The sequence below is a fragment of the Sander lucioperca genome, chromosome 20, assembly GCF_008315115.2.
Source record: "Sander lucioperca isolate FBNREF2018 chromosome 20, SLUC_FBN_1.2, whole genome shotgun sequence".
Lineage (NCBI taxonomy): Eukaryota > Metazoa > Chordata > Actinopteri > Perciformes > Percidae > Sander > Sander lucioperca.
This window is the reverse complement of record NC_050192.1, coordinates 29,225,017-29,242,374: the sequence shown is the minus strand read 5'-3', so window position 1 is coordinate 29,242,374 and position 17,358 is coordinate 29,225,017. Positions and strand designations below refer to the sequence as shown.

Genomic DNA, 17,358 nt, shown 5'->3' with positions numbered 1-17,358 from the left:
TATTTATCGCAAGTAATATCGTTATCGCGATATTTTCCTCATATCGTGCAGCCCTACTGTGGTATCTATAAAGTCAATACTGTATTGTTTTTTCACACACAAAAAAAATGAATTACAGCAACAAAAATACAGCAAAACTGTATAACAAAACATCGTTCTACTAACCACTCCATTCTCCCTCTCTTGTCCTCCCTGCAGCGCAGACGTTCACCTTGGTGAGCAGAGACACGTGAGCGTTGCCGGCCTCGACATCCACACTGGGGGCCCATAAAGCCCAAATGTAGCCTGCCTGCACAGAGCATGCTCCACGGCTTCCTGCGTTTACAACAGGACTATTTTGATACTACTGTTACATGCCCACAAGGAGACTGAGACTGAGAGGATGACAGCCCTGACAACACACGGGCCTCCATCACTTCCAGACAGAGAGAGAGGCAGATGTCCTGTATCTTAACACCTGTTAGATCTGTCCATACTGATATGTCCCTGGGCAAAACACCAACATATGGAGTCAGATTTGTCTCAAAACATTTCTGCATAAAAATAAGATTGTGAAATGGTCATATAAAAGTTACAAATGATGTTTGAGCTGAAATATACTTGCGCAACCCCAGAAGGAGTTTTGAGAGTTTTTTCTGGTTTCAATATGAGTCTCCAGCTCAGTCGCGGCCAGGGGAAAGTAACTGGCCAGGCATTTGGTTTTTATAGGCGGGCCCTGACAATCTAATTCTTTTTTTCAGACTTTTCAAGTCAACAACAGATTCATATTGATATTCAATATTATGTAGGTTTATATGGTAAAAAGACTACCTTGAAATGATATTTACTGTATATTTTAATGATACTTAAAATTCGGTTCATATAAATGAATTGTGAGCCGATAGTGCAGCCTATTATTTATCTGAATGGCAAAGTTGTGTAGTCTCCCACTATTAGACCTTACAATTCAGACGCAAGCAGTCCAAGGCCTAAGTCAGTTATTAGTGCAAAACAAAAACACAAAAAACAGCGACATCGTGACAGCTGCATGATCAGCGCCATGGACAGCAAGACTACGACTATAGGGGGCATGTTATTCTACCCTCTCACATATCTATTACTCCATATTGGCAAACACACACTGAAAAAGACCCAATATTTGTAACCACCTAAAAGCTGTAAGACAATTCAGGAAAAACACCTTACACAAAAATGATAGGAATAATGAGATGACTAACTTACTACTCTTCTGTGGCTCAGGCTGGGCCTTATATAGCTGCAGCCGCCATTTTCCAGATAAATAGAATCTCCGCAGTGAAGTGTTTTTTGACTCTGTGTTGCAATTCTTGGTCAGGTCTTAGAAGCACCGACGGTTAGGGCAACCCAAGATGCTGTGAGGACACTTGGCATTGCCTCAAGAGCCCTGTGGACATTACTGAGCAGTGTTTTCAGTGTCCATCATCTGGAGGTGTGGAACTGTGTGTTTGAGAATGATCTGTCGGGTGCGTGGGTCAGTGTAAGCAGGGGTTCCACTTTTACTGAGTCCAGGAAGGAGCTGCTCTCCAGGTCGAGTGAAGCAATGGATTCCATGATTGCACTGTTTCGGTCCGTGTACTTGGCAGCCAACGGATTTTTGTTTTGAAATTATAAAAACAAAATCGAGAAACGAGCTGTATTCCCACTACCATTTAGATGTAGTTCATGCATCTGTGATCTCCTGGTTTTCTTGTGTTTCTTAGTTTCTGGTAATGGTGCGCTTTCCTCTGCTCTGGCGGCTGTTTGTCGCTTCCATCTGCTCTGTGCAGCTGGAAGACTGTTTGAACGTCCTTTTTCTTCCGACTGTAGTGTCCTGTTGGGTGGCTCAAGAATGAACAATATCTTACGCACCATAAGGGCGTGAATTCTAAAGCTGGGTTTGGATATTGTACATCCTTGGGAATGATGCAGGGTTTCAACATGAGTCAACACTGTAGATACATCCAGAGATGTGCCCAGTCCTGTCCAGTGCTGTTCAAATCAAAGCTCCAGTGTCTTCCCCTGATATTGGGCTGCAGCGGTGGGCTTTTTTGTGTACTTGTGTAGGACATTATAGATACTGAATAAATCCTCAATAGCCTTCTCACCGGACATGGCGTGAACAACGATCAAGTGGAGTTGGTGGTTAAAGCAGTGAACATTTGGGATTTCTCTGCCCAGCTCACGTTGAAGAAGTCTTTGAACCCCAGCGATTGGACAGGCCCCATCGTAAACTTGGCTAAGTATTTTGTCTGTGCTCAGGCCAGCGAAATTCCGAAAAAAAGTACCCCTGTGAGACATTTTGCATCGCCTGCATCTGCTGTGGCAATCGTCAAGAACCTCTCTCTTATAGTGTAGCTTTGGTCAACAAAACGCAGTACAATAGAAATATTTCCACAGCCCGTTGGGTCTTGGGTTCCCTCCATTTTGTGTAAAAAGCTTGGCTCAACAATATGCTCTGTCACCAGTTTGCTCACCAGTTCTACTATTTCATTTTGAATGTCATGGTTTATGTATGTTGCATTATTGGGAATGGTAGGGCCAGTTTTTGCCAGCTCTGGGTCTTGCATATTTCTCCTGGGAGGGCCAAACTAGAGCGAAGATAATGACCTCTTCTGAAGAGTCCATCATGTTTTTTTAATCCTCCGTGTCTCCTTGGCTACTAGCAACTGAGTGGAGGGCGGGGCGTGCGCGATCATGGAAGGCTTGTATCATGTGGACACACCGACAGTGTTGTTGTCATTACTTAGAATTCCTCATGGGGGAGACAGAAACTACGCACTATAGCTTTTAAACATGTTAAAATGTTTTTTTGCCTTTTAGGCTGAAACACAAAAATGGTGAACACTCAATCCTGTTCTGTTTTCTGTGTCTTTCTTTTGTTTATTGCTGTTGTCATTGGCCATATCATTTAATTGCTATAAATATATAGAATGAAACCATTTCACAATCTTGACCGGATGTACGACTTGTTTGGGGGCAATATAGCTCCATAAATATGTGTTGCCAAATGTATACACACACACACACACATCAATACACAGAGCTTTTGATACCTTACTAAGTATTAAAGTCATCTTAACATAATAATTCTTAGAATATTCTACTGATCTGGAGGAGGGGATATTAGCTGTGACTGAGTTGCTGGAGGGGAGTGTACAGCTTGGAGCATTTGAGAAGTCTCACCAGATGGGCTAAGCACCAAAACTCGCCACACATGCAGTGCTTTACTTTAACCCCAAAGTGACCGCCGATGCTCTTGGATTTTAACCGCTCCCATTTTGATTCTTAGTGTTTTTATTTGACACCAGAGACTCCGTTATCACTCTATTTTCATTTTTTGCACCTGCAACATAACAGATTGTCCTTCATTGGATAGACATATATAAATATATAAAAAAGTATATATATGAACATAAAGCAGATTTTTACTTCAACAAGGTGCCACTTCATGCTGCTGATTCTTTTGGACAGAACTAAGTATTTTTCAGGGTTGTGATTATTTATGTCGAGCAGACAGTCTGAATCTCCTGAAGTCTGTTGGCGACACACGCAGTACGTGAATGTTTTCGGATTTCCAGTCTGCTTTTTCAGTTTGTGTCTCCTTTTTGTTTTTGGTTTACATTACTCAGAAGTTATACAGAGGCTGAGGACATGACACAGATTAGACTTTTTGGGTTTGAATCTGTGCTAGGTGAAGAATTGGACAATAGCACATGTACAAAGCAATAAGTTGGACTTTGGAGCTCCAGGACATAAAAGACATTTTAAAGAGATGTATAAACTGTAAAAAAAAAAAAAAAAAAAAAAAAAAATATATATAAACTAAAAAAGAACTAAACAAAATAGCATAATTTATGTACACACTGAAAAGAAGAAGAGCGAATATTCTAACTATAAGAGGTTATTATTAATATTATTAGGGTCAATATGCAAAAGGTTCAAAACCCATCTGTTTTATATCATGTGAAATAAATGTTGATGTTCTTAAAATATGCTTGTTGCTGTTTTTTTTCTTTGTTTGTTTTGTAGTCTAATGATCTGCCAAAGAGGTATTTCTTCTTTCTCAGTTTCATTTGAATTTTTTTTTTTTAAAGAGGTGAAAGTATCCAGTATATAGCTAAAGTAGGCTAAGTTACCGTATAACACTTGAAATGCAACGATGCATCTGTAACTTACTCTTTTATTGTAAATGAATGATTTTCTGTCTGAGCAAAACCTTCATACAAAACTATATGACCTCCTGGTAACGCTAACTCAGTAATACAGTGGGTAATACAGCACCGTAAAGAAAAGATCTTTACAACTCATGTGTGGTAAAACTACAGCTTTTGTCCAAAGCGGCCGCTAGAATCAACACAAACTGAAAGTTACATATAGCCACTGGGGTCAGATAGCTTGGACAATTTTGAAAAAAGTAGTTTAACCGAAGGAGGATATTCATTTTTATAGTGTTGATTCTCCCAAAGAAGGAAGTCGGCAAAGAGGTCCACTTCTTGAAATCATTTCTAATTTTTTGAATCAAAGGGAAAATCAGGGATGACAAAATATACCCAAATATTTCAGACCATTCTCCATTCTCTCTGAGAAGGAGATTGTATGGTCATATTCTGGGGATATTAAAAGCCAAAGTGACAGATTTACTAGGTTCATTTTATAACTCGACAGAGCACTAAATGAGGCTATAGAGTCCAGAACAGGTGGAACTGATTTCTCAGGATTACTTAAATACAGAAGGACATCATCCGCGAATAATGAAATAACATGGTTCTTTTCTCCTGCTGCAATCCCAGTTAATGTCTCCTTATTAAACTAAGTCTGTCTACTTTTTCTCTAACTTAGTGTTAAAACAAAGCATTTTACTTTGGTCACTGTGAGTGAGACCTTTTATTTAGTTGGCTCCAACAGAAATTCACACCTTAACTGTTCAAAGCACTTTTGATTAGTTGAAGTTAATTGACAGTATTGGGCCCAAGCAAATCTACTCAGAGAGACTTGTGAGTTGAATGTCTTCTCAGCTTTTGTTTATTCTGTTGTTTCCTGTAAACTGGTATAAAACCCTGGCTAGAATACTCTTTCTGGTCACAGAGAATTCTACAGCTTCTGTGAACTTCTTTCTCCACTGCGCAGTGAATAAAACTAAACCAACCACTGAATTGGACCAAGGGCCAAGGGCTCAATGAACAATGTAAACAATAAAGGCGACAGGGACACCCTTGTCTGCAACCTCTACGCACCCCAAAACCCTCAGACCTCAGTCCATTTGTATTAACATTGGCTACTGGGTCAGAGTAAAGATTTGTAATCAAATTTTTCTAAAACTGAGAAAAAAAGAGGCCATTTTACACGATTGAATGCCTTTTTGGCATCCAAAGAAATGATAAACACTGTGTTTTTATAGGTGTTAAGATAGTGTATGACATTGGGCTCTATTTTAACGATCTAAGTGCACGGCGTGAAGCGCCTGGCGCAGGTGCATTTAGGGCGTGTACAAATCCAGTTTTGCTAGTTTAACGGCAGAAAAAAGGGCCCGTGCGCCGGTCACATGGTTCTAAAGGGTTGTACTTAGTGTCTTCATTAATCAGAGGTGTGTTTTTGGCGTAACATGCAATAAACCAATCAGAGATCATCTCCCATTCCCTTTAAAAGCCAGGCGCGTTTGGACCTTGGAGCATTGCTATTATGATGGAGGATTTGCTGAGCAGGAAGGAGAGATTTTCAGGAGAAGAAACTGATCTGCTCGTACGTGAAGTGACGAGTGACGAGTGCGAGAGTGTGATCTATTTTTTATTTTTTGCATGTGTGTGTGCTGCTGCTGTGTGTGTAACAAGCATAGTGTGTGCGCATTTTACTAATGCTCTGTTAAAATAACAATGAAATGCTGCGTTATTGACTTTAGACCAGGTTTTTGTTGGTCAATGGCGCGATCACTTTCCGCTGCCTCAAGGTAGCAATACGCCCAGAATGCACCTGAACACACCTCCCTGTAAGACCAGCACGCCCAGAATGCACCTGAACACACCTCCCTGTAAGACCAGCACGCCCAGAATGCACCTGAACACACCTCCCTGTAAGACCAGCATGCCCAGAATGCACCTGAACACACCTCACTGTAAGATCAGTACGCCCATGGGCCACAGATGGGTGCAGGTGTATTTGCTATTTAAACGACACGGGCGCTGGACGGGAAACTGACAACTGCGTTGGTCTTAAACTAGCAAAGATACTTGTGTTGGGCTTTGCTTTGCGCTGCGCCGCGCCGGGTGCAAAATAGGGCCCTGAGTGACGTACATTATCTGTGTCTACCTTGATTTTACAAATCAGTATATAACATAATAAATCTCAATAATAAATATAATTTTAGGAAGAACACTTTCAAGTCTGCGGGCCAGTTCTTTTACAACTATTTCATAGTCCATATTAAGTAGGCTAATATAAGAGGAACAGTCCAAGGGATTTTTGTCTTTTTTTAAAAGTAGGCTAATTGAAGCATATCTCCAAGAGGGTGGAATATCACCCTCCAGAATATTATTAATAGCAGGCATAAAAATTTAATGGATTTCTGGCCAAAATTCCTCAAAAAATTCTAGTGGAATTTCCATCTGGCCCCAGACATTTCCCATCCAGCATGGCCTGTATCATGATCCAGGCCATGCCCAGACTTCCTCTGGTGTAAATGCTGCATTTAAGCTGGAGCATTCCTCCTCTGCAATAGTAGGCAATGAAGTATGTTCTTCTCTGAACTGTAAAGGGATATATAAAAATCTCTAAATATACCATCAATAATTAATAGATCAAAGGAGACATCACCACAAGGAGTTCTAATCGTGTGATCATTGTTCTGATTTTTCCGTTGATGGGCAAGTAAGTGACTGGACTTATTACCAAATTCATAGTACTTCTGAATGTGGCGAGTGTGGTCAATATTGAGTTTGGTCTTTGCAGTCACTAGATTTGCAACTGTGAGTGTTTGTTTAAGTATTTGTTCTTACCTAGTAACTTCTTTTTCAAGATTTTTCCTGTTGCTCTCTATATATAATATAATAACTATAATAAACGTATTGGTGTGTATATTTTGTTCTGTTATTTGATTTTTCTTTTGTCCTTTATTTTGTTGTTACATATTAAACTGTAATCATACTCTATGGTAAAGGGATACACTTTATAAGCCCCTTAGGGTTTTTTGTCACAAATGTTAAAAGCTGCGTCAATATGCAAATGCACTAGGGCATGGGATGATAGAATCTATACAGTTGCCCTTGACTGCATATAAAAATAATTTGGGAATGAAAAAATAGTCAAGTCTGGAGTATGAATTGTGTGAATGTGAATAGAAAGTCTCTCACTTGAGGATTGATCTGTCGCCATATATCTATCAGTCCAGTGTCTTTACATAAATTGTTGAAGGCAGTAGATGATCTTGGATTTGATATTTGTGCGGAGGATTTATCCAGAGAGGCATTCATTATGCAATTAAAATGCCAGGCCTTTGACATAATGGTTCAACAGTAAAATAATTTGCGATATAAAATGAGCTGAGTCAAGATTTGGAGCATAAACATTAAAAATTGTGTGTGTGTGTGTGTGTGTGTGTGTGTGTGTGTGTACCTGTGTGTGTGTGTGTGTGTGTGTGTGTGTGTGTGTGTGTGTTGTTTAAGAATTGAGCCTGTGATTAGGATGAATCTGAATGAATGATTATTGTTTTTTCAGATGCATCAAAATCTTTTTCCTCTTTATTACTGTAAGTGGCCAATCCCCTAAGCATTCCAAATAGTGAGTTTAACGGACCCAGACATAGGAAATATAAAGTTGGAAAACAAATAGGTAATACAAGTTAAACTAGAAAAGGGCATTTCCTCCAAAAAACTGCTTGTGAATGCTGAAAAGCTAAATTGCTGAAGGTAAACTGGACTGCTGTCATAACTGCGTAGGTAGAAGGTGAAGTAGTGAGAGTGGTTGGAAAAGTGGCAGTGGTTTTATTTGGTACGAATTTCAGTCAAATATTGAATAATACCAAGATGTATTAAGCAAAAGTGGAATATTTTAAAATACTTTTTAAAAAGAAGTCAAAGTATAGCATGTCGGAAAAAGGGATGAAGAAGTCATAGCATAGTTTATTCAAAAAGTGATCAAAAAGTCACTGTATAGTTTGTTGAAAAAAGTCATGAAAAAGACATAGTATAGTATGTCAAAAAAGCAGTCCTGACCTCAACCCCATTGAACACTTGTGGGATCAGCTTGGGCGTGCTGTTGGTGCCAGAGTGACCAACACAACCACGTTGGCTGACTTGCGACAAATGCTGGATGAAGAATGGGATGCCATCCCACAGCAGTGTGTGACCAGGCTGGTGACCAGCATGAGGAGGAGGTGCCAGGCTGTTGTGGCTGTGTATGGTTCTTCCACACACTACTGAAGCTCCTGTTTGTGAAATGAATAAATTGTTCAATTGCCAATATGTCTTGTTTCTTCAAACTTCAATCATCCAATCCACCAAACACCAAACCAGTCAATGGCAGAATAAGATGTTTGGCATTGGCTGAGAAGATTTGGCAAATTTTTCATGGGCGCAACCCACATACTCAGCGCTGCTGCTCATCCCACAAATGCATGTTCCTTACCATTTAAAAGGGAACTAAACAGGCTTTCCGACGGTATAAGATTCATTGCCAAAAAGTGTTTTTACCACAGAGAAATAATCTACCAAACACAAATTTCCTTACTTTTTGTGCTAAGTTTATATAAACATACACATTATTTATGGTGCCAAATCATAACAAAAGTTATCTCAACTAAAACCATGCAAACACAGTCTATGACAACTCAACTGTGTTCAGTTGTCTTAGTGCGTTTTTAGCAGTGAAAAGTACAACTGTATAAATTACTTAATTCAGATTCTAATAGTTCTATTCATAATGAGGCACAAGGCTCCAGACCAGGGAGTAAGGAGGAGCATGCGGAGCATCACGCAACTAATTAGACAGCTACATAATGAGGGTGGTGAGTGTTAGAGAGTTACTATAAAAGGTCCATGTCAGTACAGTGCAATAAGGAGAAAGCTGTGTGTGTCTTTTTTTTCAGATTAGAGCAATAGCCCCTCCAAATGTCAGTGCACGTCCGTGCTACTGGAGGACTACGCCAATGAAAGAATCAGGAGAGAAAGAGTCTTCAGGGACAATGATGATTTCCTGGCCCATGATGATGACTGGCTAATAAGATGATTTCTAAATCTAAGCTAATCTAAGCTGTGCTCTTGGATTTATGTACTGAATTGGGTCCAGTACTAGAGAGGGCAACAAGCCGGAACCATGCCATCCAAATCCAGGGGTCTCATTTATAAAATTGTGCGTAGGATCCTTACTAAAAGTGTACGTAATCCCAAAAGGCAAAGATGGCGTACGCCAAAAAAATAAAAAATAAATCTGATTTATAAAACCGTGCGTTCGCAATAAAAAATGTAAGCAATGTTCCCTTTATAAATCACAGATTACCCACAAGTGTGCGTACGTGTGTCTACAGCCTCTTATCCCGCCCTGTACACGCCCATTTTTAACCATAAATAGTCAATGCAAAGCACCTCATGAATGCTGATCAGTATGTTAATGACCCTGGCAGTTGTTCTTTCGTTCGCCGCATCATGACGACTGGCGGGGAAAAAGCAAAAAACTTTTTTGGGAATTGCTGCAAATTGAATTATAATTTTGGCCTGTTCTCGCACAGTGTATCTATAGACTACCTATATTAATAATACCATCCAAAACGGCAGACATTACGGCACTCAGGGACAGCTTCGATAAACCAGGCCTATATGATAAGATTTAACAGAACTATATATTATATCCGGGTGAGAACAGTCTTTGATGATGCTGCGCGCCTTACGCAAGCATCGCTTGTCCTGGATGGTCTCAATGGAGGGGAGTGAGGAACAGGTGATGCGTTGGGCAGTTTTCACCACCCTCTGTAGTGCTTTGATATGGAGATGATACGGAGTGAAGTGAGGCATCAATACTTGAAAATATTAAGAGTAATCATTATTCCCACATGTACTTTCTGCAGTCTGACTTCAGTTCACCACCTCACCATCTGCATCGCCAATTCCCATTGTCTCCAAAATGTGTGTATGCATGGGTCAGAGTTTGCGAGGAGGACAGCACATTCTCCCGTCAAGTTTGTTTTTTATAAATCACAACCTTTGCGTGGGAAGTGGCCTACGCACATTTTCAGCCTGTTTTGTGCATACGCCACGTTTATAAATGAGACCCCAGGTCCTTACCACTCAGGGGTTCCATCGGGAATTGGCAGACAGGTAAGTCTTTTTATAAATATTATATATAATCTTCAACTTCATCACTAAGGCTCGTCTGACAATAATCTAATTCTGTTAAATCTCATCCTATAGGACTGGTATATTGCAGCGTCCCTGAGTGCCATAATGCCTGCCATTTTGGACGGTATTATTAAAAAAGGAAGTCGATACATCAGGTTTCTCTACACTGCAGCGATGCAATTGTCTGCAATTTGAAGCAATGTCTGGTTTCCCAAATGTAATGGGCGCTATTGACTGCACTCATATTGCTATAAAGGCTTCATATGAAAACGAATTTGTTTATGTTAATAGCAAGTATTTGCATTAATGTGCAAGTCATATGTGACTCTAACATGACCCTCACAAACACTGTGGCACGCTGGCCTGGCTCAACACATGATTCCTTTATCCTGACAAATAGCAGTGTAGGGAACAGACTACAGGCAGGCGTAGGATGCAGTGGTGTAGTCTATGTGATACACAGGAATCTGCAGTATACTCACTAAGAAAGCTCCAGGATTTCCATATACCCACTTAAAAATGCCCAATGACACGCAACAACATACTGTACTTTCCATTATATTTTTGATATATTTAGAATTGTCATCTGTGTTTTTCTTCTTCACATAATATAGCTAAAAATAAAGGTATTTCCACCGTAAATTGGTGCATAACAGTGTATCCGAATACCGGAAATGAAGTCGTTGATGCTCAAAACTTCCCTGGGGGAGAAGACACAGACCTCCCCCCACTATGATATGCCCCCCCAATGGCAAATTCCAATGGCCAATATATATATATACAGTACAGTATACCCACTACAATACATTAGACTACACCACTGGTAGGACGTGATGACTGGCTTCTTGGTGAGTTAACGTGTAGAAATTGTAACCATTTGTCCTGATGTAGACTATAATTATGTATTAATTATAACCTGCAGGTGACAAGGGCTACCCACTAAGACGCTGGCTCCTACCCCATTTCAAAACCCGCAGAGGAAATGCACTACAACGAGGTCCACTCAGTCGTGGAGCGTGCCATCGGCCACCTTAAATGCAGATGGAGTGCTTTAGATGCCTCAGGTGACAGACTTCTATACCACCCGGCAAAAGTGTGCTTGAGTATCAGGGTGTGTGGTGTTTTGCACAATGTAGCACTGAGGACTGGTATCCCACTCCCTCCTGACCTCCCTCTGCCCCTGGCATTATGACCCCGAACCACAGCCTCCTTCCCGAAAAGAGGAATATCAACATGGTGCAAGAATTCAAGTAGATCTTTATTTGTCCCCAGAGGGGCAATTGGCTTTGCAGCAGTGACAACTTCACAAGATCAATACAACTACAACATACAACAATAAATAGCAAAACAATTTAAAACAAAAAAACAAAACAAATTTAAAGGAGAACTATGCCGTTTTTTTTTTGCTTAATTTACCTTAACTGAACAGCTTCGGAGTCATTGGAATGCTTATATGACTTTTTTTTCGAGTTGAATGGTGGTCGTCTCGCTCCCCCCAAGCACCTGTGGGCGGAAAAACCACCCTTGCAACTTTTGGCCGGCAAGCCGCCAGCCTCAGCGTCAGGAAGTAGTGCGGGATATCAGGTCTTGCCATGTAACGGATTGCGAGGCACTGCACACATACACGCCCCCATCCAAGAACCGGCTAGCTATAAGAACAAGGTAGCGATGGAGTTTTTCACACTGTCGTCATGGCTGAGCTGGCAAAAAAGAAGCAGAAAGCTAGGAAAGCATTGTCGGAGGAACAGAGAAAGAGGAAACGGCAGACTGACCGAGCGAGTTTTTACAGTGTTGCCATATATCTATTCCGAAGCTGTAGGGGGAGCTCTATAGAGAAACCTGCCATCAAAAAGCGAGAAAACAGCAAAGAAATTACTTAATTAAAAAAGCCTGGTTGTGGTCAAGCTGATTTTACGTTATTTGAGTTTAGCAGTGAGATGGCTGAGGGTATGAAGTAATGTTTATATCTATAGGTTTTGACTAATGGGTAGTCACAACTAATTTGTGAGGATGTCATGCAGCGTTTGTAAGGAAGACAAAAGACAAGGTTTTACTTACATCTTTTAATAATTGTGCAATTTCTTTCATTACTTCTCTCATCTGCTGCTACGCATCTGAAATGATGTTGATGGCGTTTATTGTGTCTGGCTGTATCTGCAGGATGGCATCAGTGAGCCTGATGCTGTGCAGCTGCAGAGGACCCGTCACAGTTGCCCTCCTCGCCGGAAACCTCCTGTCCACCCACCGCTCCAGACTCTGGAAGGACTAGAGGACAAACAATTTGCAACATTACTTGTCCCCCCCACACACACACACTGAATGTACAATAAAACTTTAAAATCTGTTTAACTTGTTCCTCTGTGGTCTCAGTCACGCAACACAAAAAGGAGTAGAAAAATGTAGTATACTGTGAAAAGACTTTCACCCAGGAAATACATGTTCCTTGGGAGTGTTTTAAACCAAACTACGATCTTTGTCATGATGTCATCATGGCAGCCCGTACTTCTTTTTTGTTCTCTGTGTTTTTGTTTGTTTTCTCTCATGTCCCTCCCTCCTGTGCCGATTACTGTGAGCTGTGGGCGCGGCTTAGCTGGCAGGTGGCACCAGGTGAAGCTCATTCCCTAATCAACCTCCTGCAGTATTTAAGGCTGGCTCTGTGATCCACTCGTCGCCAGATTGTACTGTCTACCAGTGTGGTATAGTTGCACTCCTGGCTCCCTCTGTTATCTGTTATCCTGGTGTTTTAGCTTGTGTAGCTAAAGTATTTTCTGTGTTTATCTCTTGTTGCAGCCTGCCTTGCTTGCTCCTACTCCTGCCTGCTTGCCTGCTTGCTCATCCCGCCTGCTCCTCTCTCTCTCTGTAAGAATTGGATTCAAACTCAATTGTTTGTTGGACTCTGGAGGAGGCCCTACCACATGGTCAACGCCACCACTTCACTGGGCACGCTCTGGAGAGCACACAGCACCCACCACTCACCACTGGATTCCCTCGATACAACCCTCCTTTTTGCCACCAGCACAATTATTGTATATATTTCACTCATTAAAACACTTAATCTTAATAATTGTGTTTTCATCTGCTTTTGGGTTCCACCTCCTGTGCCGTTCCGTAACAATCTTCTTCCTAAACTTAACTAGTCGTTTTGGAGCCTAAACTTAACTGTCGTCGCCGCATGACCCTCACCTTTTAACTCTTTGCAATGTAATGTCCGTGAGCGAATGTGGAGATCAGGCACACAGAAAGACAGACAGACAGACTGCAGCCATTACTGTAACCGGCCACACGTGTAAAAATGCATGTATAATTGTCATGTTGTCAACAAGTTACAATTTCACGAGTTTATACAATTACCCATGGTGAAAAAAATCCATTCTGTAAAATGGAGAGGAGCAGGATGGCTTTGTGACTGGCACAGAGAAATGCGCATCTGGTGAGAACAACCAGAGGCCCGATCCCAGCGCTTCACGCCACTTTGCGGCTAGTGTGTGCCTAGCCCAAGTCGCCTGGCTAGCAGAGTGCAAAAGGCCAGGCTGTGGAGCCAAAATAGCAGTTTTTGTTCATATATAAAGAACAATAATTATTTTTTCAAGACTAAGTGTTTGATGGTTATATAGGCCTATTTGTGCTTTAGAACGTAATCACTGCAAAGCTTTATTTCTCTCTCCCTACTGTACAATGACAGATGTAAGAGCTACAAAACATATTAGTTATTGTGGTGTACAGCTGGACTGGAGTATGTGATGTTAGCTGTTGACTGAATATGACTTCCTATAGCTATTTTTGAGTTGAATTATTATATTTAAACGATGAACACATGGTGCATGGATCGACAACAAAAGAACAACGTTGCGTTAAAACCACCCTTCTATTGCTGGAACAGTGGCTATAATTTAGAAACGGAATAGCCACTACACAGGATGTTGCACGAATTACTTAGATGCACACCCTGTAGTGCAATACCAAATAGAGCAATACAAGGGGATGGATCCACTGGCTCCTCTAACATTTTAGAGAAAGTATCGAAAATAGACTAATGATTTAGTCTTGGGCATGTCCAAAACATATGTAATAGACTTGCAGGAGCTTGCACACACAAATATATCACATGTATGATCAAAATTAAGTTTAATTCTAGACAATCTAACCTTTAACCAATAAAGTCAGTGTACTATCTGAAATTGAACACGGCGCTGACAAATGGATGATGAGTGAATCCTTCAAATAATTTTCTGCCAAATTACATCAGGAATTTGTTGATTTAAGTCAGTGTATATTATATTATATTGTACTTACATACTAACCTATTTTCATTTAAATATTTAATTACAATCTTACAATGCTACTAACCAATCACTCTATTACTTGTACCAGAGGGCAATTTGAGTCGCAATGTTACACAGCTCTGTTTACACGTTTTGTTAGTAGGCCTTTCATTTTTGTTTTGATTTCACAATTCCTTTTGAAATGTAAACGTCTGTCTCCCATGTCAATAAGTGCTCTTGCCATTCATTTTTAAGGTAATCTAAAGTTGTCAAATAATGTAAATTGAGAATGTTGCATCTCCTACCTAGAATCTGCTTTAGGTCTGTCCTGAACTTGAAAATAGAATCTAACAGAGATGTGGGGGCATATAAAGGGAAGCACTCAGAGTGTGAGGCTAATTCCTCATAATTAGCTGACAGATAACTCTGGAACTGCTAAGGAGCTGTGCATTGTCCCTATCAAATAAATAAAATAAAACAATAAAAAATTCTGCAAATGCAAAAATGAGACCTAGGGGAACCACATTTGTTTTTTTTATAATTGAAGTCTTTATTTATTTTTAACATTTTTAACAAAACAAAACCAAACACCCACAAAAAAAAAAAAGACAGCTTCCAAACACACGATTAATTCACATTTGTATTTTGGGCCCATTATCAATAACCACTACAGACAGACACAAAAAAAAAGATACAATAAAATCAAATTATAAAGTGCCTATACATGTAACACCACAAAAATAATAGACTTAACAAAAGAGAAGCGCACTAAAAAATAAAAATAATCCATCAATCTCAGTCAAAAACCCGTCCCCAAGATTTGTCAAATCCCTCCGTATCAACATTAATCCTGGCTAAGAATTTTTCATATGACACAATTTTCAGCATATTTTCTTTCCACCTGTTAAACTCTGGAGGAGATGGATCCTTCCACACACTGAGAATCACTCTAGCAGCTGTAATCACCCCCACCTTTATAACCACAAAATCATACTTCAAAACTCCCGGTAACACAGACTGATCCCCTAATAAGCACAATCTTGGTGACATGGGTATTGTCAAGCCAATCCACCTTCCTATACTGTCCAGTACTCTTTGCCAAAAGGGGTAAACTGTCCCACATTCCCAAATAGCATGCAGAAATGTCCCTGGATCTGAGCTGCATTTCCAGCATATATTATTGGGCATAATTCCCATTCTGTGAAGTTTAGAAGGAGTGAAGTACCACCTATGTATTAATTTGTAGGGAACCACATTTGTTAACCAGTTGCTCAAACGATATAATCTACATAGAGGTCCTGTAATGATGGGATCCCGCTCTTAAACCAGATGCAAAAGACTAATATTAAAGAGGTAAACAGATGGTGAGAGATGGCTGGTAGCACATTGCCTTATAAACTGGTTCCAAATGTTTACCAGTGAAGCATCTTCTGTTGTGAAAATTAAAAGTTCTTCAGGTGATCCATTGTTTCATAGTTGACATCAGGTTCAAAAAGGGAACATGGTGTGAGATTGATGTCGGTGTGTGAAGTTCATATTTGACACAGGTTTCAGCACTGAGTCATTAAAAAATGGGTCAAAGTGCAACCACTGCACCTTTTACTTATCCAGTACATTGCACTGATCAATAAGAAAACAAAATACAAAAACAAGACAATGATTATAATGAAGAATGTGTAAAATGGCTTAACATTGACTCAACATGAAACAATTATTTTACCAAAATTGTTAATTTCCTGTTCATGACTAACCAATTATTTGACAAAAAAGCTTGAGTTGGGATTGTTTTGTTTTGCAAACTATTTTCAAAGTCAAGAAGTCCTTGCTTAATTTTTAAGTCAGTACATACAAAAAGCGCTGTGTATGAAATTATGAGTATACCACTATATCCATCTCCATGACAACTGAGCAAATGCCCTCTGCTGATGAAGACCAAGTGATATGGTTTAAAGCACTGGGAAAAAATAGTTAAGTGGAGCTTGAGATGTTTTTTTTCAAAAATAAATAATTATTCTACTATCTTACTATATTTAGTTAATATGAGATGTGGACCAATATGTAGCCTTATATACCAGAAATTTTATATTTTAAGAGTAGGCTACTTTTTGTCGATCTCAACATAGGCAGGACAGAAGCAGGCCTTAATTTCAATGCAACAAGTCGGCGACTAAGATCCGCAGAGTATCCACAGACAGAGTGGAGTTAGCTGTGGTTTAAGACAAGAACGGCTGCGATACAGTCATGAAGGCAAACAGCCTAAGAGTGGTGGTGCCTGTCTGCAGGAATATGCACATTGCTGAGATAAGAACGTGCCTTTTCAGCACTTTTTGAGTTGGATCATTTTTCTGTTTGTCGGAACACGTGGAGCTGAGAGGCCACAATGCCGAAGATCGTCAATGTTTACGAAGATGACTCCGTCGTTGTTTTAAAAAAAAGTTCAGTCTGCTCCTCTGCGCGGTGCTATATTTGACCCACCTTTTAAAAATAAATACATCATTGTTTCCATCACATTTTTTTATTTATCAGATTAGACATTCCATCAAGGTCAAAAGTACTGAATATGAAAGCAAAACAAACTTTGGGATTAGCTACATGAGTTAAGCTTAATTCATTCAAATGTATTATTAGCCTTGCTAAATCAGTATTGCTTTTAACTTGATCTTAATTTGCTCAATTTAAAAAATATGAATTTGGAATTAGTTATAATCGTGTACATATGTAGCCTACTGCGAAGCCAGAGTGTGGGCTTTTTCTGTTGGTCAGTGCCAAAAAGCCAT

The 17,358-nt window shown here is 40.0% G+C and overlaps 1 protein-coding gene across 15 annotated transcripts in view; it reads left to right on the top strand.

Annotated features, from left to right (window-relative positions):
* Positions 1-986, top strand: part of LOC116042039 (pleckstrin homology domain-containing family A member 5-like) — a 267,224-nt gene extending 266,238 nt beyond the window's left edge. For 13 of the 15 annotated variants that reach the window (XM_035996062.1, XM_031288155.2, XM_031288163.2 and 10 more), the window contains one exon: positions 204-986. In XM_035996062.1, coding sequence (XP_035851955.1) covers positions 204-271 — 68 coding nt within the window. In that variant the 3' untranslated portion in view covers positions 272-986. Of the gene's footprint in view, positions 1-198 lie in introns of all 15 variants that reach the window. The other 2 variants (XM_031288164.2, XM_031288154.2) reach the window with 1 other exon arrangement.
* Positions 987-17,358: the final 16,372 nt, after the last annotated feature.